Raw genomic sequence first — 26,262 nt, forward strand, 5'->3', positions numbered from 1 at the left:
CTCCATAAATGGGTTGCACATTGCATGTGTTACAGCTTCTCTGCTTATGACAGAACTATTTCTGGACATGTCAAAGCCCATTCAATGAGAGACACTTTAGCCATCATAGAGTTCCCCAGTGTGGGGATTAGCATCCAGTTTAGTTTAGAAATAGCCACCTGGTCATCAGTGCATGCAGGTCTCAAGCATTACAGTCTATATTACAGTCTAGAGATTGCCTCTGGAACTAGGACAAGATTTGCCTTAGCCATCCTGCAAGCAGTGATATCCTATGATTTTTGTCTTACTGCCATTTTCTCTCTGTATAACTGCTATGGGAATCTTCCGATTACTGCAGTAGTGAATATATAGTTGTGTTAAGGAGGTTACCATAAAAGTAGATTTTCAAGTACTCTCACTGCCTCCATCCATGTTCCCTACCTCCTTCCCCTGATTGTTGCCCTTTGAGCTTGGGTTGTGGTGGGTACCCATTGGATCCCCTTCCCACTTTTCCTCTAATCTCCCTAGCAAGTTTCACACCTCCCTGTTTGACCCTGTCATGCTTTCTGTAGAGGGGGCTTGGGGACCTATGGGACAGACCGTTATCTCAGGGGATTGCATCCTCTTGGATAGGCTCAAGAGCTAGGGTCTTGTGTCCTGTTTTTGCCAGGGTAGTAAGATCTGAAAATGTCAGCAGCTGGTGCCCCTCTTAGAACTGATGTGGATGAAGGATCTGTTCTGGAAGATTGGCTCACTGGTTAGACTACTTGCAGGCAGGATATCCTAATAATGATGGCTACAACAGCGAATGCACTCAAACGTCTGCATTTATGGAAAATTCCTAACACACTTAGACTCTCTCTTCAGGTACTCTGGGTTTGAGGACTGAGTCTTGACCCCTCTCTACAGAGCTTCAAATAGGAACTGACCATTTGACCGAGCAATCATAGACTGTAAGGTGAAGGTTACTGGTGATTGATAAGAAATCTCAAGCAAGGATAGTGCCAAATAGTGCAACTCCCCATATGACATAAATAGACTGAAGTGTAGTCTAAAATCTCCTGTTAGACTGAGTGCCTGACAAAAGCTGTATTATGTTCACCTAGTGTAAAATAATATCACAAAGTCTTATAGTTTATAACATGAATATGCAGGTGTTTTTAAAAAAGTGACCCTCCACTGATGCTCTTGCAAAATCCAGTGCCTGATGGGTAGAGGGTGATCAGGAAGTGATACCAGAGTATTGGATATGCAGATATATGTTGTGTATATATATATATATATATATATATTGGCAACATATGCCTTTCATTGCAGTAAGTTTTGCAGTGCATCCTGTCAGAAAAATGTAAGCAAATAAAATATTTCCCAGTGCTTGAATGTCACTACAGCAGGGATGAGTTGCTCTTAGACTGTGGGATAATACATCATTAAGTATGTTTTTTACCAGTTACACTGTGCAAAATCAGACTTAATATCATAAAATGTTTTGCTTGATGATTGTAATTGTTAGCACCTGAACCATGTTGGTAGATACAGTAGTAATATTGTATTTACAGTCTAATTGTTGTAAAAGAAAGGAGTTTCTGTTACATTTGGGCAGTGGAATGCACTGCCATAGAGTTTAAATAATAATCATCTGGGTGGTGGGGTGTTATACCTTTGATATATTGGAATGGTTCACTCGCCAACAATCCGAGTTTATTCAACACATTTTGTGTTATATAAAAACCCGTAAGGACCGCTCATATTTTTGGAGGTGATGCATGGGTCTACAGTGAATGTAGAGGGTACATACAAAATGTGGTGGTGGCAGGACTTGATGCCAGTTGCCTAGTCATGTTTGCTGCAGTGGTGTACTGGAAATTGGACTGGTGAAGCAGGGGCAATGAATAAAGATGTAATGAAAGTTGTTTTTCTCACTATAGATATAAATGAATGTGATCAAAATATCTGCTCACAAACTTGTGTGAACACAAATGGAAGTTATTCCTGCTATTGTGATGGAAAAGTTGGAGTGAAGTTAGCAGAAGACATGAAGAACTGTGAAGTAAGTAACAGTATATATTTTAAAACTATGCAAGCCTAGATGGTAAACTAGTAGTAGTCTCTTTCAAGCATTCCTTAAAGCCTGCTCATTTTTAAAAATTGTGTTGTGTAGAGCGAAGCAGCATTGTATTTGCTTATTTTATTAAATAATATCTCTTCGTAATATTGCTTCTAAGTCATAATTTTGGTTCCTTCAAATTACAGATTTCTTATACTAATTATTAACTCTCGCTTTTTGCAAACATTACCAAATGTTTCCACTCAATAAAACTAAAACGTGTTTAGCATTACCTTTGGCACTTTGCCTCACTATTCTCATATTTCTTCCTTCCATTGTCACTTTGTTGTAGCTGTTGACAAAGACTTTTCTTTATATCTATATATCTATATATTCTTTACCTATCCTTTACAAGGAAAGTAAATTTAAGTCTCATTCTCAGAAGTAGTTTAGAGTAATGTTTTACACGATGAACTGAATGATTTACTGGTCTACAATCTGCCTCCCTAGACAACTCTTGTGCTTAAAGGGAACGTTTGTGATCAGCAATGACATTATCATATGAAGCCATAAGCTCCTGTCTGCTGGGAAAAGAAAACCTGTATATTACATCAGGCATTTTATATGTTTAATATTTATTAACTAAGATGATGTGTTAGAAAATTGACCCATTTCAAATAAGCACAACTTGGGCCAAGGAAGCACTATTTTCCAGACTACCATGATGAAATAATGTAAAATTGTAGAAAGTTTAAGAGGGACGACATCCCCAATGGGTCCTTAGTGTGGTATTCCTTCTCTATCATCCAGAATTTGACATAATCTTTCTGTAAAATCCCATGCTTGTAGATGTTTGTGTGCTATATCAATGCATGCTTTGACATTGTGTTCTATACATAAACGTGTGCATCCCTAGACCACACCCCTTGTTTTTTGCTGCTCACACAGTTCGGCTGTGTATCTCTGCTGTCATCAGTAAAGTTGTGTAGCTTCATGCTTAAACATCACAGTAAGTGTCTACTTGGCCATTAGATCTCCAAGACCCACACTAGTATTGTGTATACCACCAAGACCCATACTAGCATTGAGTATAATGTTTTGGAGATGGACTTGAATGTGACAACTGGTGCAGTTGTCAGAGGTTTAAATTGTTTACCCATTGTAAGTGGAGAGAAAATTTATTGGCTAACCTTGCAGGCAAGAAAATGACAGTGGTAGATAGTTGCACAGAGTTTGCTGAAAAGGTCCTTTCTTATTTATTTATTTAATTCAGCACTTTTCTTTGGTAGTGTCATTAGGACAAACACTTGTATAATAGATTAAGGTTTGAACCTACTTTGAGTCATTCCCCTAAAAACAACAGGAAGCGAGCTTGCCTTTAATTAGCAAGCGCTTGTCTGACTTTAAGCTAGACTCCAGTAAAATATGTCTTGCCTTTGAGAAGAATTCAAAATGATTTCTGCTGTGTTTTGTTTAATATTAAATGTGATGTTAATTCTCCCCAAATAACCTCAGATCTGTAGTATTTAGATAGTACAGTACCATATTTATGTTGGTATAAAAAGAAGAAGTATTTGTCATTGAACCAAGAGCTCTTTATTTCTTTTTCTTAACGAATCGTCTAAACAGAAAAAAAAAGAAAAACAATATACAAGTATTGTAATAAAATCATACATCAAGGTGGCCACGGTGGTGCAGCGGTTAGCGTTGTTGCCTCACAGCAAAAGGTTTTCCGGTTCGATCCTCGGCTGGGGTGCCTTCTGTGCGGAGTCTGCATGTCCTCCCTGTGGTTGCATGGGTTTCCTCTGGGTGCTCCGGTTTCCTCCCACATCCCAAAGACATGCTGTAGGTGGATTGGACACTCTAATTTGGCCCTAGACATGAGTGCGTGCATGTGTGTGTGCCTTCTGTGGAAGGTTGGGTGCCGGGTTGGCAACTCAACACCGTAAAACTGTACTGCCAATCATGAGCGGACAAGTGATCCGCTGTGGCGACCCCTAACCAGGAAAAGCCGAAAGAAGAAAATAATAAAATCGTACATCAACAAGTAACAAATCAACTATTTACAAGAATGTCTACTAAACAGAGGAAAGTATTTAATCATACAACTCACAATATTATTTCAGCAGATATCAGTTTTTTCTAACAAATTTCATCTGCTCTCTAACCTTCCTTTGAACTAATGTATGCATTTGCTGTTTTTTTAAATATGCTTATAGCTTACCTTTTCTCTTCATAAGCACTGCATAACTGATTTGAGCCTCTGACAGTAGCACCAGTGCAGGTTCCAGAGTATCCAAAATGTACTTCCTCCTGCCAGAGTGGTCAGGACTTTTTCAGTGTATAGACTTTGCATTTCTTTCTGCTACTAACAGGAAGATGAATGTTTCACAAATATAAATTACTGCTATATCACTGAAAATATCTGATATCAATTTTAATTTGTTCCTCAACATGTGGGTTCAGATCTGATCGTCTGCTCCGACTCTGCCGCTTTTTACAGCTTGTGGCTACTGCAAACTCTCAAGCTCCTCCCTTACCCATAATGCTGTAGTCCCTCTCCATATCTCAGATCTCTTTTGCTGCCTTCTTGTACAGATGTGTTTGTTGTCAGCTCTTGAGCATTTAGTGAGTTATAAAAGTTTTGGTGTTATACCTTTCTATCTTTCTAATATATTTTCTATTTTTGTACTACTATAAATTATTGTAAGCTAGCCTGCCTTATCCCTGCGTGTTTTTCTCTCTAATTTGATGCCATTGTTGGTAGTTTTCCCCTACTTTCTCTTTCACCTTTTCGGTAATTCTTACTACCATTGGTAGTTTTCTTTTCTTTCCTAACAGTTTAAAAAAAAGTAAACCTTTCTGCCTTATTTTCCTTTGCCATTATTTTTACAATTATAATGGCTGACAAACCTTCGGGTTTCAAAAAGTGTAAAGAGTGTGGGCACAAGATCCCTTTGTCTGTTGCCAACGACTCTTGTGTCTATTGTCTGGGCCCTGCCCATTTGAAAGTCCCTTGTGACAAATGTAAATCTTTTAATCCAAGGGCGTTGGTCAATGGAAAGAATAACTTGATTCTGAAGAGATGTCTCCCACCAACTTTTTTACAATTACTGGCTGGAGCTCAACCCTCCAAGGTAGGCCAAAGAGAGTCGAGAAAATGACTACTTGAACTGTCCAGATCTTCTACTACTATTACTGATCCAAACAAGGAGTCGGCCCGGAAGATTTCAAAATGATCACATCTGAAGACCAAATCCTCTGATCCAACTGTTTCGGATACAAGGTCTATCTCATCAGATCCAGTTCTATTAGAGCTGAAAGAGCTCCCCCAGACCTGTTATGCATCCTCTCTGTACCTGGTCCCCTCTGTGCTACATTCTCCATTTTAGAGTGGTGATGACACTAGGTCTCCCTCATTAGCTTCTTCTTCCTGTTCTTACAGAGGTAGATGCAGACAGAAAGATGAGAAGTTACTGTTGGTGCAGATACAGATGAGAGTTTTCCCAGCTCCTACCGCTTTTGGTCAGGACATAATTATTAAAATCACTCCACCCATCTCGGTTCCTTCTCTGATCCATCCTTTGACTTTGGAGCCCTTGGATCCAAGCCTTCCTGGATGTCTTTATTGGAATCCGAAGATGGTTGTATCTTCAGATCCGATACCTTCTCTGACTGGACAAAGCCAGATGACTCTCAGAGCCAAAGCACTGTTGTTGACGCTGTGGTGCTAAAGTCAACTCTGAAGCTGTTAGAGCAATCCCTGGACAGTTTGGCTATGCCTTCTGCCTTGGGTGAGCTGCCCTTGGGTCAGAGGGAGCTGATGGCCCAGAATCATGTCTTCTCCTCTCTTTCGGCTTCCTTCTCCCCAGGGTATTCTATCTTTGAGGTAGCAGAGACAGTGTTCTCTTCTCTTCTAGAATTCAGACAGATTTTCTTCATGTTTCACTGTTGCAATCATCAAATTTGGGTTATCCCTGCCAGGGTAGCCCTCGGCCGGCCCAAATACCAGAGACTTAGTATTTCTGCTTCGGTTGCTGTCACTTGAGGACTGACATCAGGTCATCAGTGGTATAAAGTAAGGCAGCTGATGCCATTGGCATCAGTCTTTCTTGCCGTGGAGCCTGAAGCAGAAGCAGTTCGCACGAGTGCCGGTCGGCCGCTACCTGAGTTTTCGTTTCCGAATTGAACTTGAAGTCTTCTGAAGCTAAGTACCCCATTGGGGATCCTTTTTTCTTGCAAAAACCGATGTCAGAAAAAGTTAATAATAGTTTCACCTGTGGAAAGCAAATACCACACTGAGACTTCCACTCTTACTGCGTCACTTGCCTAGGCCCAGACCACAACGTCCCCTGTTATCGCTTCTGTGCTTTAATGCCAGAACTATCTGTTGTCGAGCCCTTATTGTAGCCAGATATTTTTGTTTACAGTCCTCAAATTCCAATATGGCTTCGGTAAGCCATCCGACAGCAGATCTTCTGAAAAAAATGTAAAGATAAAGACAGAGACAGACAGCAGGATATGGCCAAACCTTCCGACGACACTTCTGTTAAGCTAGTCGTCAGTCCTCCGGTACTCAGTGAGGTGCTTTTGCAGCCCCTGATGCCTGCTTCAGTTGATTCGAAGGCCACTACCAAAACCTTTTTGGAGTTTGGTATGCTGCAAAACTCTTCTTCATCCAAGGATCCTGCGGTCATCTCTACCTTGGATGGGTCTGGAGCCGCTGAGCAGGCACCATCTTCCGAGGAAGTCCTTCGCACCTCCGAATCTCAACCCAAACCGACATCTTCTTTCACAACTAAAGTTCTTTCGAAAACAACTGAGTTCCTTAGGCCCAAGGCTCGAACCACACCCAAGAAACCGACTACCCACCCTCAGGTGCCTGCTACCTTGCCTCACTCTCAAATGCTTAAAATGGCAGAATACCTTATCATGTTGATCAGAGGAAGCCAAGCTACCCCTTCAAAAAGGAAAAGAGATCTGTCCCCAGTAGTTTTGTCTGAACAAGAGTCAGATGAATCTGATGCATCTGACTATGAAGACATGCAGCCCCTCTCCACTTATGAGGTTTCTGATGCTGAGGAATCTATTCCTTCAGCCTCTCCCCCAGAGGATTTTTTCATTGGGGAAACCCTGCATACTTTAAGGGAACATTTCCAGTGGGAGAGTCAGGACCACCCTCAGTCTAAAAAGAGACTCAAGGAATTCCTAGATCTTCCGCAACACAGACTCAGATCTTCCGCAACACAGACCCTTGACCATCCCCCCAGTCCTGGATGTGGTGGATGATGTTTTCCTTGAATCCAGCTTGACTCCTAATGCCCTACCTCCTGCTCCCAGAAAACCAGATGTACTACAGAGTCCCTGACTCACACAAATATCTTTTGAAAAGTCCAACAGCTGACCCTGAGGTCATTTCTCAAGGGCCAAAAGGGACTAAAACAACCTCTGCTAAGAATCCCACTCCCTCAGACAGGGATTCCCGAGCATTGGACAGATGGGGTAAAAAAGTATACACCTTAGCTACTCTTGCTATCAGGGCACTAAATTGTCAGTTTCATATGCTTAAATATCAGCAACATTTCTTGGAACTCCTTAAACAAAAATGTCCTCCTTTCCTGCTTGGGCAGAATCTAAAGATTTACAAGACTTAATGCATTCTGCAAGTCAAGCAACTAAACACACCTTGCACTGTGGTTTTGATGCACTAGAAGCCTCTTGCAGGGTAGCAGTCACTGGATCTGTCATTAGAAGACATGCATGGCTTAAGGAACAACCCCTGTCAGACCATGTCAAATCTAAATTGTTGGATGCACCCTTGCACAAAGATAACTTATTTGGCACTAAGGCAGAAGAGGTCTTAAAATGATGGAAGAAAAAGCGAAATCTATGCAGACAGTTAGGTCCAGCCCCCTAGGTTCAGCAGGCATTTTCCCTCCAAGCACTGGTCCTTTCCTTCTCTGAGTAAACAGGCCCAGCCTAGGACCAGTGGAAACAGTAGCATTGGTGGTATAGTGGTGAGCATAGCTGCCTTCCAAGCAGATGACCTGGGTTTGATTCCCGGACAGTGCAAGAAGCCTGTACATTTATGCACTCTTGTCAGCAACCCCAAGGAATGCAGAGATCTAAACAGTGGACTACCTCCACTTCAAAACCAGGGAGTTCTAAGCCACCCCCTTATGGTAAGAACTCACAATGACTCACCTCCTCCTGACCTCCCCTCTGCCCACCTTCACTTACCCCAGGTGGAAAACTCTCCTTTCACTCAAGCACCTGAGCCACCATTACCAAGGACCAATGGGATGTTGTATTTCACTGTTGCAGTCATCACACTTGGGTTATCTGCCTGCAGGTAGCCCTCAGTCGGCCCGAATACCAGATTCTTGGGATTTCTGCGTCAGATGCTGTCACCTCTTCCATGATGTCAGGTCGTCAGGGGTATAAAACATGCAGCCGACACCATTGCATCAGCTTTTCTTGCCACATGGGAGCCTGAAGCAGAAGCAGTTTGCAAGTGCCGGTCGGCCGCTACCGGGAATTTTCGTTTTTCGAGTTTCAATCCTGAAGCCTTCTAAAGCTAAGTACCCCATTGGGGATCCTTTTTTCTTGCTCTAACCGATGTCAGAAAAAGTTAACAATTGACTTGCCTGTGGAAAGCAAATACCTCACAGAGATTTTCATTCTTACTGCATCATCTATTTAGGCCTAGACCACGACGTTCCTCGCTGTAGGTTTTGTGCCTTGTTTAACACCCGAACTATTCGTCATAGGGCTATCTTTGCCACTAAATTCTTTTGCTCTCATTCTCCATTTTCTGAAATGGCTTCCATAACCCATCTGACTGTCGATCTTCTGAAAAAACGTAAGGATAAAGACAGAGACAGACCACATAGGTCCAAAATTGTCAACGACGCTTCCATTAAGCTAGTCTCCAGTTTGCCGGTACTCAGTGATACGCTTTCGCAGCCCCTGATACCCACTTCTACAGATTCGCAGGCCTCTGCTGAGACCCATTCAAAGTCCAGTATGCTGCGAGATGCTTCTTCGACTATGGAACCTGCGGCTGTCTCTACCTTAGATGGGTCCAGAGCCACTGTGCAGGCACCGGCTTCTGAGGGTGTATTCCGACCTTCCAATGTTTGCATTAAACCAACAGCTTCATTTTTGACTAAAAATACCAGGTTTCTCAGGCCCAAAGTTCGCACTACACCTAGAAAACCGATGACAAGCTCCCTTGCCATAGAAATAAATGCTTAGAATGGTTGAAGACCTTATAACTTTAATTAGGGGAAGCCAGCCTTCCCCCTGTAAAAGACAAAGAATTGATTTTCCTTTTGATTCTACAGACCATGAGTCCGATGACTCTGATTCCTCTGATTACCAGGACATACCTTATCTACCTGTGAGGATTCAGATGCAGAGGATTCCATACCCTCTGCCTCCCCTCCAGAGGACTTTTCTTTTGGTGAAACCTTGCATACTGTAAGAGAGCATTTCCACTGGGAATGCCAGGGCTACCCTCAGTCCAAAAAGAGAGACAGAGAATTTTTAGACTTGCATGAGCACAGGCCTCTAGCTATACCCCCTGTCCTGGACATTGTAGATGATGTCTTCATGGAATCCAGTCTTACTCCTGATACTTTTGTCACCAGCTCCTAGAAAGCCTGACAGGTACAGAATCCCACTACAGATCCAGAGACTATTTCCCAGAGACCTAAAGGCATTAAGGCTACTACAGCCAAAAACCCTACCTCTTCAGACAGGAATTCTAGAGCTTTAGACAGATGGGGTAAGAAGGTATATACCTCTGCAACTCTTGCCATCAGGACTTTGAATTGCCAGTTTCACATGTTGAAGTACCAGCAGCATATTATGGAACTAATTAAACAAAAAATGTTGTTGCTTCCAGATTGTACTGGAATAAAGATTTACAACAGTTACTTCATTCTATAAACCAAGTTAGTAAACATACTTTGCAGTGTGGTTTTGATGCCTTAGAAGCATCTTGCAGGGCTGCTGTCACTGGGTCTGTACTGAGAAGGCATGCTTGACTGAAGGAGCAAATCTTGCCAGACCATGTCAAAGCAAACTTACTTGATGCTCCATTAAACCAGGAAAGGTTGTTTGGTACAAAAGCAGAAGAAGTTCTTAAAAAGTTAGAGGAAAAAGATAAATCTATGCAAACTGGTAAAGATTTCTTACAGGTGCAGCCACCTAGATTCAGTAGGCATTGGTCTTCTAAAAACTGGTTCTTTCCAGTCCCTCCCAGGCATTCTCAGTCCAAACCCAGAGGCAACAGGCCATCAAGACTACAGTCCCAGGGTATGCAGAGATCTAAACTATGGAGTGCTCCCTCCTCTAAAAGAGGGAGTGGTAAGCTACCCCCTTATGGATAAACTTCACAATGACTTGTCTGTCTTCCTTCTCAGCAAAGCCCAAGTTCTTGCACCCCTAGGAGGAAAACTCGCCCTGAATGCACAAAACTGGATGACCATTACCTAGGACCGATGGGTCCTAAACATTGTATCCCAGGGATACAGATTCCACTTCCACTCACTGCCAACCCCAAGTGGGTTGCCAGACCTTCCTCCAAACCAGTGGGCAAAGGCTCAAAAGCAAGTACTTTCTCTTCTCAGTATCAGGGCTATTTAACCTGTGCCAATAGAGCAAAGGGGACAGGGTTTCTACTCCAGACTATTTCTGGTGCCCAGAAAAGAGGGCTGTTGGCACCCTATCCTAGATATGTCAATTGTCAACACCTTCCTAGAGGTCCCAAAATTCAAAATGTTGACTCTGCAACAGCTTCCTCTTATGCTAGCCAAGGATGCCTGGCTAGTCACCCTAGACTTAAAAGAAACTTATCTGCACATCCCCATAAGGGAATCTTGCAGGAAATGTCTACATTTCAGGGCAGGCTGTATGCGCTATCAGTTTTCTGCACTTCCCTTTGGCTTATCTACTGCACCCAGGGTATTCACAAAGTGCCTGGCTCCAGCCATTGTATACTGCAGGCAGAGAAATATTCAAATTTACCCATACTTGGATGATTTCCTGATTCAGATGGACAGTCAGGAATTGGTACTTCAGCACCTGGCATTTGTAAAGAGACTCCTAACTTGTCTGGGGTGCACCATCAATGAAAGAAAATCACAAAGTACAGTTTTGTACCTACCATAAATGTAGATGTCCGATAGATATGCAGCTGCAGTCCTTACATATGGGTTGTCCTGCCTCAGGCAGCCCTTCAGTCGGCCGGATTCCAAAGTCTGGGTCTGGCGTCGGCTGATGTCGCCTCCTCCCCGACGTCAGAGTGACTGGGGTATAAAAGCATCAGTCGACGCCATCTTCTTCAGTGTTTCTTGCCCCAGATGCCAGGTGCCCTCCAAAGAAGGCTAAAATTAGAGACTGGATAAAAAATTCCAGACATGCACAACAGTAATAAACAGATACACCATAACAGGTTTCCCCCACCAATTTGGAAAAGGGGAGTGGACCCAAAAAGGATAATTTACAGAGGGGTAGGAGGGAGGGAAAACCTGACTGCAGTTGCATATCTATCGGACATCTACATTTATGGTAGGTACAAAACTGTACTATGTCCTTCAAGAATGCAACTGCAGTCCTTACATATGGGTTGAATACCATAGCCAAGCTGGGGGTGGTAGGATCTAAGATAAGGATGGTGTAGCTAAAATGCCCTGCAGGACTGCCGAAGCAAAGCCTGCTCGGGATCTGGAATATAAAGGCAGGTTGTAGTGTTTGGAAAATGTATGCACGGAGCTCCATGTAGCAGCTTCTAGAATGTCCTTTGTAGCCACCCCTCTTAAAAAAGCTGTGGAGGTGGCTATAGCTCTGGTGGAGTGTGGCCTGATATTGGCTGGCACACCTTTTCCATGGAAAGAGTAACAGAATCTGATGCAGTGTCCAATCCATTTTGAAATTGTTTGTTTGGAAATTGCCTTTCCTTGTACTCCGGCAGCGTAAGCTACAAATAGTTGGTCAGACTTTCTGTTGGCTTTTGTTCTGTCCAAGTAGTAGTGCAATTGTCTGTGTATGTCCAAAGTGTGCAGCAGCTTTTCTCCTTTATTTTGAGGATTGGGAAAGAAGGTAGGCAAGTGAATTGCTTGATTTAGAGACACCCTGGATATCACTTTTATCATGAATGAAGGATTGGTTCTTAAGGAAACTCTGTCCTGATGAAAAATGAGAAATGGAGGTACTGCCATGAGGGCCTGTATCTCCGAGACTCTTCTTGCTGAGGTAATTGCCAACAGGAAAACTGTTTTCCAGGAGAGAAATTGCAATTCTGAAGATGCTGCTGGCTCAAAAGGAGGGAGAGTTAATTTTTCCAACACGAAGTTGAGGTCCCATGCAGGCACTGGTGGTTTTCTGGGAGGTTTGATATTCTTAATCCCTCTTAGAAACTGTCTTAGCAAAGGATGTGAAAACACAGGTGGATCACTGTTGTATTTTGCTGAAATAGCTGAAGCGTGTATTTTTATGGAAGAATATGAAAGGCCATTATGTGGCATTTCTGCCAAGTATTCTAGTATCTGTGGGATGCTCATTACTGTTGCATCCTGACCCTTGCTGGCATTCCAGATGCTGAATCTCTTCCATTTGGCTGAGTAAGTTTTTCTGGTGGAAGGTATGCATGCTTCCAGTAAGATCTCTTGAACTTTCTTGGAGAGAGAGATATGGGGAGAAGTCATGGAACCCTCCAAGCTGTCAGCTGTAATGTTTTCAGGTTGGGATGAGACGTCCTGTAATTGTGCTGAGTCAGAAGCAGAGGCCATTGAGGCAGGGGCCACGGCTCGGTGCGAGTTATGCTCCTTAATAATGGATACCAGTGCTGTCTTGGCCAGTTTGGAGCTATCAAAATGCCTTTCGGTTGTTCTGCTTTGATCTTCAGTAACACCTTGGTCATTAATGGTAGAGGTGGGAATGCATGGATTGTTAGAGAGTTCCAGCTGAAGGAGAGAGCATCCATTTTCCAGGCTTGAGGATGGTGTGTCCTCGAGCAGAACTTCTTCAAATGATGATTGAGGTGTGAGGCAAAGAGGTCTATGTCCGGCCTCCCCCATGCATGAGTTATTTGTGAAAAAATGTCTGGATGCAACCTCCATTCGTGCGGATCCAAGATGTTTCTGCTTAGACTGTCCGCCAGAACATTGTCCTTGCCTGGAACAAACTGAGATTGCAACTGTATGTTCAGTTTCAGGGCCTTTTCCCAAAGAGTCATTGTTAGCCTGCAGAGGGGGTAAGAATGAGTGCCTCCCTGTTTGTTTATGTACCACATAACAGTGGTGTTGTCTGTCTTTATTAGCAGTTGACCTTGCTGAAGAAATTTTCTGAAGGCCTCGACGGCATGAATCACAGCCAACATCTCTTTTTGATTGATGTGTAGATGCAGTTCCCGGGTTGCCCATTGCCCTTGAATGCATCTGCCCTCCATGTGCGCCCCCCCATTCATGATCCGAGGCGTCTGTTGTAATGGTTTGGCTTGTTTGGGGTTTGCTGAAAGACATGCCTTTGTTTAGCTGGCTTGCTTGTGCCCACCACAAAAATTCCTTTTGTAGACATGGAATGAGTGGAATAATTGCTTCTAAGCTGTGGCTGTGTTGAGACCATAAACTTTTTAGGTACCATTGTATTTTTCACATGTGCAGTCTTGCCAGTGGAATCAGAAGAATGCAAGATGCCATGAAACCCAGAGCCTGCAGGATTTTCCTTGCAGTCATCTGGGTGAGCTTTGCTAGGCTTTTGAAGTAATGTGGTAATTGTTCTTGTTTTTCTTCTGTGAGAAAAGCCATTTGTGAGTTTGTGTCCTGTTTGGCTCCTAGAAAAGTTATTTGTTGGAATGGCAGTAGTCTTGATTTTTGAATGTTGACTGTGTATCCCAAAGCCTGTAGCAAGTGAATGACATAGTTCAAGTTTCTTATCAAGGCTTGCTTGCTGTCCGCTTGTATAAGGCAGTCATCCAGGTATGGGTATATTTGTATCCCCTGGAGTCTGCAGTGTGCAATTACTGATGCCAGGCATTTTGTGAATACTCTGGGCGCAGTAGATAAGCCAAAAGGCAATGCTGAGAATTGATAATGCTCTGACCCTGCAAGAAATCTGAGGTATCTTCTGCAACTGTGTCTGACTGGAACATGCAGGTATGCCTCCTTGAGGTCCAGAGGAACCAGCCAAGACCCCTTGCCCAGCATGGGAAGAAGTTGCTGTAACGTCAGCATTTTGAATTTTGGCACAATGAGGAAAGTGTTTAGAGCGGACAAGTCCAGTATAGGTCTCCATTGCTTTTCTTTTCTTGGAACAAGGAACAGTGTTGAGTAGAATCCCTGGCCTTGTTCCTGAGGAGGAACTTTTTCTATTGCTTTTATTTGTAGCAGCTTTGAAACCTGTATGAGTGCCTCTGCCCTTTGATTTTGTGGCAAGTTTGGCATGCCTTGTCTTGTTGGTAAGATATGGAAGTGGAACCTGTAACCTTGGTCTATTATGTCCAGAATCCATTTGTCCTTTGTTAAAACGTGCCAATTTCTTGAAAATAAGGATAATTTTCCGCCAAAAGGGGCTTCTCTTTGAGCCTTGGTCGGCGGTGTCAAAGTCAAGTCATTGTGATCGTCCCTGTGACACAATAGAAGTCCCTGTGCCACTTCTCTGATTAGTCGGCTGCCATTGGCGGCCCCTGTAGGAGCCTCGGTATTGCCCTCTACCTCGAGCACGCCTGTTTTTTCCCCTTTGGAACTTGTCAGTGTCTGGAAAGGACCAATTCTTCGAAGGCCAATTCCTGCTGAACCTTGGTGGCTGAACCTGGAGGAAATCTTTGACTGTTTGTACTGATTTATCCTTTTCCTCAATTGATTTCAACACATCCTGAGCATTAGCACCAAATAGCTTGTGTTTTTCCAGAGGTGCATCTAGAAGCTTTACTTTAACATGATCTGGCAATGCCTGTTCTTTCAACCAAGCATGTCTACGAATAACAGCCCCTGTCATAGCTGCTCTACATGAAGCTTCCAATGCATCATAACCACACTGTAGAAAATGCTTGCTAACCTGCTGAGTATTATGAACCAAATCCTGCAAGGCCTTTCTATCTAAAGGCTCAGGAGAGGCTAACTTTTTCTGCAAATCATCCATCAAGAAATCCTGATACTAAAACATATGAAAAAGACAAGGGTGGTTGAGGTATAAACTTTTTTGCCCCACCTCCAGGGACCTAGATTCCCTGTCAGCGGGCAAAGAATTTTTGGCCGTAGAAGTGGCCACTCCCTTGGGCCCCTGGGAAATAGTTTCTAGGTCAACAGAGTGGGCCTTAAAGAGATGTTTATGAGTTTCAGGAACCCTGTAATATCTGTCTGGCTTAACAGGGGCAGTAGGGAGAGAATCAGGAGAAGCACTCGAGTCTGAGTACACATCATCCAAAACATCTAACACAGGTGGAATAGCTAAAGGCCTATGCTGGGGTAACTTAAGGAAAGTACGAAGCCTTTTCCTGGAGTCGGAGAAATCCTGGCCCTGCCACTGAAAATGCTCTCTCATGGAGTGGAGAATTTCCCCGAAGGGAATATCCTCAGGAGGAGAGGCAGAGGAAATAGATTCATCAGCATCAGAATCCTCGTAGGCCTGGAAGGATTCTTCCTGGGAATCTGAATGACCTGAGTCACCAGAGGCTTCATCTGTCTGCTCAACCCTAGGCCTTTTGTCTGCAGGTGGCTGAGAACTCCTGTCTGGATGAGCCTGAGAGCCTCTGAATAATGAAATAAGATCTGCAGCTAAAGTCAAGATATGTTTATCCGAAGTGGGGCCCTGAGAAAAAGATTTAGGAGGGAGAGACTTAGCCTGGTTGGCAGCCTTAGCACATGTGTAGGCCTTGATTTCAACCCCCGGGTTTGAAAAATCCCCCCATGGATGGTAAGGCCCCTGGGGCCCCAACCCAAACAAAAGGAATTTCCCCCCTCTGAGGATGAGTCAGTATACCTAGAGGCGTTTGGATCTCGGCCCTCCACCTCCTGGGTGTCTCCGCCTTCACCCCTTATGCAGGTTATTGCACGAAGGCGTGGGCAGCTCCTGACTCTGTAGAGCCAGTCCCTAGGAGGCCTTCAAAATTTATCACTGCCAGTGACAAACAATTCCTTACCAAGGGTGTCCCCGCTGATGCCATGGTGGTGGCTGCGGCCACCAAAAGGAACTTGCAGATCCTTCCGCACCGTCCATCCTCCTAATAAGGACTCTAGGACCATGGATAGGTATGGCAAGCGGATGTTTTCCTCAGCGACCTTTGCTATGCTCGCTGAATTATCTTTGTCACTTCACCAGACTCCAGAGAGATATCCTGAAGGAGCTGGGAGAAGTAGTTCAGGATCCTACAGCTGCAGGGGCTCAAGAAAAGATTGCTTCAGCTAGGAACCCTCAATTCCATTGCTAACTCCTCCATGCGGCTAATATCTTATGCTGCGGATGGAGCAGTAGAGCAGCTGAGCACAGGTGTGGCTCTTAGACGCCAAGCCTGGATGCGGCTATGTGATTTTGGATCCCTTTAAGGCGTCCTTCACAAATTCTCCCTTTGATGGGTCAGCTTTGTTTGGCCCTCAGGTGAAGGAAACCTTGACCAGGTGTGAGCAGGACGGCAAGACTCTTTCTGCTGTTGGAGTCCATTTTTCCACCCCTTCTAGGCCTTATCCCAAAGGACAGAAGGGTGGGAAGATGTGGTTCCAAATCCCAAGGAGTCACGCTGATTCACGTGGTCAGTTTACCCTAGAGGCAGAGGGGTAACAACAACAGACGCTCTAGAGGCAGAGGGGGTCCAAGAACCAGGGAAACAGGGAGCCTCTCTGATAAGCCCTTTCAGCATCCCTGAGGTGTTGTTCGGCTGTCCCTCCTTGGAGGCAGTCGGGAAGATTATCACTGTACCCAGAAGCCTGGCATTCCCTCACTCAAGACAGATGGGTACAGTCGATCATATCCAAGGGTTACATAATTCCTTTCGAGGAAAGTCCCTTCCCCTCAAGTTCCCTTCCAGATGTACCACCCGGTCTAAGGGAGATTGCAGAGTTAGAAATCGCAAAACTACTGCATAAGAGCCATTCAGCCAGTTACAATAGACCATTCAGAGCCCGGAATCTACTCAAGGTTCTTTTTGGTCCCCAAAAAGACGGGAGACTGGAGACCAATATTGGATCTCAGCAGACTCAACAAGTCTGTCAGGAAGACAAGATTCAATGGTCACTCTTCAGTCAATTCTGCCCTTCTTACAGAAGGACAACTGGATGTGCTCAATAGATCTTCAGGATCATACTATCACATCAAAATTCACAGACGCTCCAGGAGATTTCTCCGCTTCGGCTGGGGTCCAGTCACTTCCAGTTCAGAGCCCTGCCCTTTGGTCTCACTACAGCCCCCAGAGTGTTCACCAAATGCATGGCAGTGGTCACGGCTCACCTGAGACGCCAAGGATTCCAGGTGTTTCCGTATCTCGACGACTGGCTCCTGTCAGCCACCACCAGGCATCAGCTTATACAAGCCAGGGATTACACAATAGACCTTTGTTCTCATTTAGGCATCTCAATCAACTTCGAAAAGTCATCCTTATCGCCCTGCCAGTCTATTACCTTCATAGGCAAACTTAAACACTGTTCGGATGTCAGCTACCCTTACAGAACAAAGAGTTTCAGACATTCAGACTCATGTCAGGATCATTCTGGCCAGCAAGAAAGTACAGGCCAGAATGGTTCTAAAGGTATCAGGTCTCATGGCTGCGGCCATTACTCTTCTTCCTGGCTCGATTCTACATGCGCCTCCTTCAGTGGATGCTGTTCACACAGTGGTCATACCAGCAACTCCCAATGCGTCACCAGATTCTGGTGACACAAACATCAAAGAACATCTTGCTTGGTGGATCACTTGTCTCAGGTTCACCAAGGCAGGTGCTTTGTACCTCCGTCCCGATAGCCACTGTCACCACGGATGCCTCCCTGATCGGGTGGGGGGGGTCATTATCAGGGCAGGATGGTTCATGGGACGTGGCAACCGTTCGAGTACCATCTGCACATAAATGTCCTGGAGATGAGAGCAGTGCTTTTAACGTTGCAAGCCCTCAACGACTTTCTTCCCGTAGGGACAATTGCAGTCCACACAGACAACATGTCTGTAGTTTGGTATATCAACAAACAGGGCGGAACCAAGTCCTACCCCTTGTGTCGAGAAGCGCTCAGACTATGGCAATGGGCAATCTCCTCTCATCGGTTTCTGGTAGCAACGCATATCCCTGGGAAAACCAACATTGTAGCGGACAGATTGAGCAGAGCTATTCTCATGCCTCACGAGTGGTCTCTCAAGCAATCTATAGCGGAAGAGATTTTTCTGGAATGGGGTCGTCCATGTTGCGATCTTTTGCTACTCCCCAAAACAGCAAATGTCCAGACTTCTTCAGCCTCTTCCTCTATCAGGCCATCCCCAGAGACGCTCTGACCCAGGATTGGCCCCAGGACTTCTTTTATGCCTTCCCTCCATTTCCTCTGATCCCTCAGGTGATCCAGAAAGCTACCGCTTTGAGAGCCAAATTGATTCTCATTGCCCCTTACTGGCCTTGACAAGTTTGGTTCCGTTCCTCCATCATCACCTTTTGGTGCAGCCGTGGCATCTGGACCCAGTGCCAGATCTACTGATTCACCAATCCGGTCAGCTGCACCGGTCAATCCCTTCTCTCAACCTCACAGCATGGTTGCTCCACTTCCTTCCTTAGCCAGGCTTCCTTTGATCTCTAACCCAGTTAGAGACATCATAGTAGCTTCACTAAAATCCTCTACCAGGAGGATTTACACAAGCAAATGGAAGCGTTTCTCTTATTGGGCTAAGGCCCAAAATATTGATCCTTTTACTGCCCCTGTTCAGGCAGTTCTGGACTTCTTAGCAGAGATTTTTCATGCAGGCTCCTCTTCTTCCACAGTCAGAGTTCAGTTGGCTGCTATTTCTAATTTTCATGTCGGGATAGCAGATCATAATATTATGTCCCATAGGCTCTGCAGGGCCTTCTTGAAAGGAATTTTCCTACTAAAGCCTCCAATCAGGAATCCTCCTCCTCAGTGGGATCTAAATTTAGTGCTGACATCCTTGATTCTTCCCCCCTTCGAGTCAGCTGTTTCTTGTTCCCTGAAATATCTTTCTTGGAAAACTTTGTTCCTAGTGGCTATTACATCTGCCAGGAGGGTGTCTGAACTTCATGCTCTTTCGGTTCGACCCCCCTATTTGATTTTTCATAAAGACAGAGTATCTTTGAGAACTAATCCATCCTTTTTACCTAAGGTCGCTTCAAAGAACAATCTGAATCAATCCATTGATCTCCCTGTATTTTTTCCTAACTATTCAGATAGAGCTGAACAAAGCTACATTATCTTGACGCCCACCGTCAGCTTAGATATTATTTGGACAGAACAAAAAATTTAGAAAATCTGATCAACTTTTTGTTTCCTATGGATAATAAAAAAGGCCTTCCTGTTTCTAAAGTGACTTTGTCCAGATGGCTTTCTTCGGTCATCACTGAAATTTATACCATCAGGGGAAAACAGCTGTGCTCAAAACCTAAAGCACATTCAACTAGGAGTTTAGCTACTTCCACAGCTTTTCAAGCTAGACTGCCTTTGGACACTATTTGTGCAGCGCCACTTGGGCCACTCCTCACACTTTTGTTTCCCATTACAAATTGGACTTGGCCTCCAGGGACAGAGCCAGTTTTGGCTCTACAGTCCTCAAGAGTTTGTTACATTGAGCCACCCAGGATAGAGGTGCTAGGACGGTCCCATCAAGCAAGAATGAAGGCGAGATTGACAACTTAACATTAAGAAGTTATGTACCTACCATAACGTTCCATGTTAGTTGTCTTCTCGCCTTCTTTCTTGCGACCCTCCCTCCTTCCCTCTGGCCTGGACAGACCTTGTATAAGAAACTATTATGCTAAAGACCATTCAGACCTGGTCCATTTTACATCTGTAAGTTTCTTCTTCCTTTGGGAAGTATTGTATGCTTGGTGCTATTGCCCTTTGTTAACAAACGAGATCTGGGTACTTACCGCCTTGCATCATGGGATATGGGGCTGCCTCGAGCTGGTGGAAGAAACTCTCGAGCTTAGCAAGTGCCGAGTCGGAGCCGAGGGATCGGCTCCGAACCCATCAAGCAAGAAAGAAGGCGAGAGAAGACAACTAACATGGAACGTTATGGTAGGTACATAACTTCTTATTCGTGCAGATCCAAGATGTTTCTGCTTAGACTGTCCGCCAGAACATTGTCCTTGCCTGGAACAAACTGAGATTGCAACTGTATGTTCAGTTTCAGGGCCTTTTCCCAAAGAGTCATTGTTAGCCTGCAGAGGGGGTAAGAATGAGTGCCTCCCTGTTTGTTTATGTACCACATAACAGTGGTGTTGTCTGTCTTTATTAGCAGTTGACCTTGCTGAAGAAATTTTCTGAAGGCCTCGACGGCATGAATCACAGCCAACATCTCTTTTTGATTGATGTGTAGATGCAGTTCCCGGGTTGCCCATTGCCCTTGAATGCATCTGCCCTCCATGTGCGCCCCCCATTCATGATCCGAGGCGTCTGTTGTAATGGTTTGGCTTGTTTGGGGTTTGCTGAAAGACATGCCTTTGTTTAGCTGGCTTGCTTGTGCCCACCACAAAAATTCCTTTTGTAGACATGGAATGAGTGGAATAATTGCTTCTAAGCTGTGGCTGTGTTGAGACCATAAACTTTTTAGGTACCATTGTATTTTTCACATGTGTAGTCTTGCCAGTGGAATCAGAAGAATGCAAGATGCCATGAAACCCAGAGCCTGCAGGATTTTCCTTGCAGTCATCTGGGTGAGCTTTGCTAGGCTTTTGAAGTAATGTGGTAATTGTTCTTGTTTTTCTTCTGTGAGAAAAGCCATTTGTGAGTTTGTGTCCTGTTTGGCTCCTAGAAAAGTTATTTGTTGGAATGGCAGTAGTCTTGATTTTTGAATGTTGACTGTGTATCCCAAAGCCTGTAGCAAGTGAATGACATAGTTCAAGTTTCTTATCAAGGCTTGCTTGCTGTCCGCTTGTATAAGGCAGTCATCCAGGTATGGGTATATTTGTATCCCCTGGAGTCTGCAGTGTGCAATTACTGATGCCAGGCATTTTGTGAATACTCTGGGCGCAGTAGATAAGCCAAAAGGCAATGCTGAGAATTGATAATGCTCTGACCCTGCAAGAAATCTGAGGTATCTTCTGCAACTTTGTCTGACTGGGACATGCAGGTATGCCTCCTTGAGGTCCAGCGGAACCAGCCAAGACCCCTTGCCCAGCATGGGAAGAAGTTGCTGTAACGTCAGCATTTTGAATTTTGGCACAATGAGGAAAGTGTTTAGAGCGGACAAGTCCAGTATAGGTCTCCATTGCTTTTCTTTTCTTGGAACAAGGAACAGTCTTGAGTAGAATCCCTGGCCTTGTTCCTGAGGAGGAACTTTTTCTATTGCTTTTATTTGTAGCAGCTTTGAAACCTGTATGAGTGCCTCTGCCCTTTGATTTTGTGGCAAGTTTGGCATGCCTTGTCTTGTTGGTAAGGTATGGAAGTGGAACCTGTAACCTTGGTCTATTATGTCCAGAATCCATTTGTCCTTTGTTAAAACGTGCCAATTTCTTGAAAATAAGGATAATTTTCCGCCAAAAGGTGCTTCTCTTTGAGCCTTGGTCGGCGGTGTCAAAGTCAAGTCATTGTGATCGTCCCTGTGATGCAATAGAAGTCCCTGTGCCACTTCTCTGATTAGTCGGTTGCCATTGGCGGCCCCTGTAGGAGCCTCGGTATTGCCCTCTACCTCGAGCATGCCTGTTTTTTCCCCTTTGGAACTTGTCAGTGTCTGGAAAGGACCAATTCTTCGAAGGCGAATTCCTGCTGAACCTTGGTGGCTGAACCTGGAGGAAATCTCTGACTGTTTGTACTGATTTATCCTTTTCCTCAATTGATTTCAACACATCCTGAGCATTAGCACCAAATAGCTTGTGTTTTTCCAGAGGTGCATCTAGAAGCTTTACTTTAACATGATCTGGCAATGCCTGTTCTTTCAACCAAGCATGTCTATGAATAACAGCCCCTGTCATAGCTGCTCTACATGAAGCTTCCAATGCATCATAACCACACTGTAGAAAATGCTTGCTAACCTGCTGAGTATTATGAACCAAATCCTGCAAGGCCTTTCTATCTAAAGGCTCAGGAGAGGCTAACTTTTTCTGCAAATCATCCATCAAGAAATCCTGATACTGAAACATATGAAAAAGACAAGGGTGGTTGAGGTATAAACTTTTTTGCCCCACCTCTCCAGGGACCTAGATTCCCTGTCAGCGGGCAAAGAATTTTTGGCCGTAGAAGTGGCCACTCCCTTGGGCCCCTGGGAAATAGTTTCTAGGTCAACAGAGTGGGCCTTAAAGAGATGTTTATGAGTTTCAGGAACCCTGTAATATCTGTCTGGCTTAACAGGGGCAGTAGGGAGAGAATCAGGAGAAGCACTCGAGTCTGAGTACACATCATCCAAAACATCTAACACAGGTGGAATAGCTAAAGGCCTATGCTGGGGTAACTTAAGGAAAGTCAAGCCTTTTCCTGGAGTCGGAGAAATCCTGGCCCTGCCACTGAAAATGCTCTCTCATGGAGTGGAGAATTTCCCCGAAGGGAATATCCTCAGGAGGAGAGGCAGAGGGAATAGATTCATCAGCATCAGAATCCTCGTAGGCCTGGAAGGATTCTTCCTGGGAATCTGAATGACCTGAGTCACCAGAGGCTTCATCTGTCTGCTCAACCCTAGGCCTTTTGTCTGCAGGTGGCTGAGAACTCCTGTCTGGATGAGCCTGAGAGCCTCTGAATAATGAAATAAGATCTGCAGCTAAAGTCAAGATATGTTTATCAGAAGTGGGGCCCTGAGAAAAAGATTTAGGAGGGAGAGACTTAGCCTGGTTGGCAGCCTTAGCACATGTGTAGGCCTTGATGGACATAAACACTGGAGGCCTAGCTGCCCCACGTGCAGGAGTAACTTTGTCCACCAGTATGGTGTCAGGTAAAACTTGGGTTACGGTTTCAGGAGGAAAATCAACAACTGGCACCGGGGAAGCCTCCGGGATTGAAGTGTGCGGTAAAGCGGTGTCGTTGGTCTGGAGCGGTTGAATTACTGGCTCCGAGGAGACCGATGCACTCGCGGTAGGTTTTGGCGTGGTGTCGGTGGAAGTTGCGGGCCGAGAATGTCGGTCCTGGTCCGTCCGTTTTTTGGAAATAATAGATGTCGGTTGTTCCGACGGCATGATATAGGAGTAATTTTCCCCAAAAAAGTCTACAGCAAATTCTGCCCGGCGCCTGAGAGTGCGCTTATTGAAGCAAGCACAGGCCGAGACGTCGTGGTCTGGGCCAAGGCAGGGAAGGCAGTAAGAATGGAAGTCCTTATGAGGTATTTGTTTACCACAAGACAAACAGTTATTATCTTTTGCAGTTTTATCTGACATTGGCTGAGGCAAGAAAAGGTTCCCCAACGGGGTACTTAGCTTTTTGATGACTTCGGTAACTGAAAACACAGGAGCTGACCGACCGGCACTTGCGAACTGCTTCTGCTTCGGGCACCGCGCAGCAAAAAAGACTGAAGAAGATGGCGTCGACTGATGCTTTTATACCCCAGTCGCTCTGACGTCGGGGAGGAGGCGACATCAGCCGACGCCAGACCCAGACTTTGGAATCCGGCTGACCGAAGGGCTGCCTGAGGCAGGACAACCCATATGTAAGGACTGCAGTTGCATTCTTGAAGGACATCTGGTGCCCAAACAAAACATTGTATTCCTGGCAGCAAGCTTGAACACAACTTCCCAGATGGCATTCCTCACTCCAGAAAAACAGGCTTATTTGACAAACAACTTCAAACTAATGGCCACCAAAACCCAGCTATCTGCAAGAAAAATACTTCAAGCCCTAGTGTTCATGGTCTCATGCATTCTACTAATTCCATATGCAAGACTACATATGAGGAAACTTCAATAGTACTTAAAAAGTATCTGGTGTCAACATTCTTAGGACCTGGAAACAATGATTCCTATCATTCCTTGTCTAAGGGCAGAGTTCCTTTGGTGGGCAGAGGCATGCAACCACAACAAGGGACTCCCTTTCACTCAACCCCTCACTGCCCACACCCTGACAACAGACGCATCAGACTATGCGTGGGGGGCTCACATGGCAGACATATGCATTCAAGGCAAATGGAGCCCAGAACAAATTCCCCTGCATATCAATCAAAAACAAATATTAGCTGTACAGAATGCTCTGACAGCCTTCAAATACCTTATCCTTCCAGGACAACTCCTGATAAAGACAGACAACACCACAGTTATGTGGTACATAAACAAGCAGGGGGGAACTCATTCCTACCCTCTCTGCAGGTTAGTCATGGCCCTGTGGAACACAGCCCTGAGCAACCAAGTGTACCTGCAAGCTCAATTCCTGCCAGGCAAACAAAATTCACTGGCAGATGACTTAAGCAGAAATCTACTGGACCCACACGAGTTGAAGCTGGAACCCAACTCTTTCAAACTTCTAATCCACAGGAGGGGGACTCCAGAGGTGGACCTCTTTGCCTCCCCTCCAAAACCATCAATTGAGCAAATTTTGCACCAGAAATCCCCACAGCCAAGCATGGAAAGTGGATGCCCAATCCTTTACATGGGAAAACCTCTCAATTTATGCCTCCCCCCCCCTCTGTTCCTCCTCTCAAAAGTACTACTCAAGATCAAACAGGACAGGCCAAGGACAATCCTTATTGCCCCATACTGGCCACGCCAGCACTGGTACCCACTCCTACGCAGTCTGACAGCAGTGCCACCCTGGCACGTACATCAGACCCCCTCCCTGCTGTCCCAGCAGGAGGGACAAATTTTGCATCCACAGCTGCAAACCCTGAACCTTAGCCTGGCTTATCCCCTGCAATATGGAATATACCACCAGCAACCCTCAGCAAACAAGTGCTGGACATCATCCTTGAGGCCAGAAGGCCTACTACTAGGAAATCCTATTCAGAAAAGTGAAAAAGATATTGTTCTTGGAGCCAGTCTCAAGGAAAGGACACAGCTGTGCCCACCTTACCTCAAATCTACCTAGCAGAGCTACTCCACAAAGGCCTATCCTTCTCATTAATTAAAATTCATGCCTCTGCCATCTCAGCTGACTACAATACTGAGCCCATCTCTATTTTCTCACCCTGTCATAAAACAGTTCCTGAGAGGAGCTAACAATTTAAGGCCCCCAAGGAGAGTTCCCACCCCTGCCTGGGACCTTAACTTTGTACTAGAGAAGTTCACGCTTCCCCCTTTTAAGCCTGCTGCTACAGCAGAGTTACAATTCTTCTCTTGGAAAGCAGCCATCCTTCTAGCCATCACTTCAGCAAGAAGAGTGTCTGAGTTACAGGCACTAATTGCTGTGGAACCCTTCATTATTTTCCATGCAGACAGGGTTTCATTCAGGGCTAACCCATCATTTATGTCCAAGGTGGTATCCAGTGTGGCTTTAAACCAGTCCATCCATTTACCAACCTTTTTCTCTAATCCTCAGAATAAAGGGGGAAGGAGTCTGCACTTCTTGGATATGCACAGACAACTCAGGTTCTACCTTGACAGAACTAAACCTTTCAGAAAATCTGACCAGCTGCTAGTCAGCTTCGCTACAGGGGCAGAGGGCAAGGCCATTTCAAAGCAAACCATTTCCAAATGGATAGCACACTGCATCCATTTCTGCTATAAACACCATGGAAAACCTACCCCACAAGGGATCAGAACTCATTTCACTAGGGCTGCCTCAACCTCTGCAGCATTCCTCAGGGGAGTCTCTACCAGAGACATCCTGGAAGCTGCAACCTGGAGTTCTGTACACAACTTCACCAAGCATGACCACTTACCTATTTTTTCTAAATCCAGAGCTGGATTTGCCACAGCAGTCTTACAAGGCCTGCTAGCCAGCCCCAGTACTTCTTGACTGCCTCCACCCTTCCTTAGCTTTGGGAATCAACCCAAGTGTGATGACTGCAACAGTGAAACACAAAGAACATAGGACAGTTGTGTACACTTACCATAAATGTAGATGTTCAAGTGTATTCACTGTTGCAGTCCTGGTTACCCTCCCTCCAGCCCCCTGACTTTTCTATTCTTTCCACCTATCCTCTTTTTGGCCATATCTTATGGCAATGGTATTTACTTTTTA

General features: G+C 44.9%; 1 protein-coding gene across 1 annotated transcript in view; it reads left to right on the forward strand.

Annotated features, from left to right (window-relative positions):
* PROS1 (protein S) overlaps positions 1 to 26,262 on the forward strand; it is a 1,920,390-nt gene that overhangs the window by 1,028,451 nt on the left and 865,677 nt on the right. Inside the window, exon 8 of the mRNA XM_044071115.1 lies at positions 1,908 to 2,029. Within this exon, the coding sequence (XP_043927050.1) occupies positions 1,908 to 2,029 (122 nt within the window). The remainder of the gene's footprint in view (positions 1 to 1,907; positions 2,030 to 26,262) is intronic.

The sequence above is a fragment of the Protopterus annectens genome, chromosome 5.part0 (assembly GCF_019279795.1).
Source record: "Protopterus annectens isolate FY-2018-M chromosome 5.part0, PAN1.0, whole genome shotgun sequence".
NCBI lineage: Eukaryota > Metazoa > Chordata > Ceratodontiformes > Protopteridae > Protopterus > Protopterus annectens.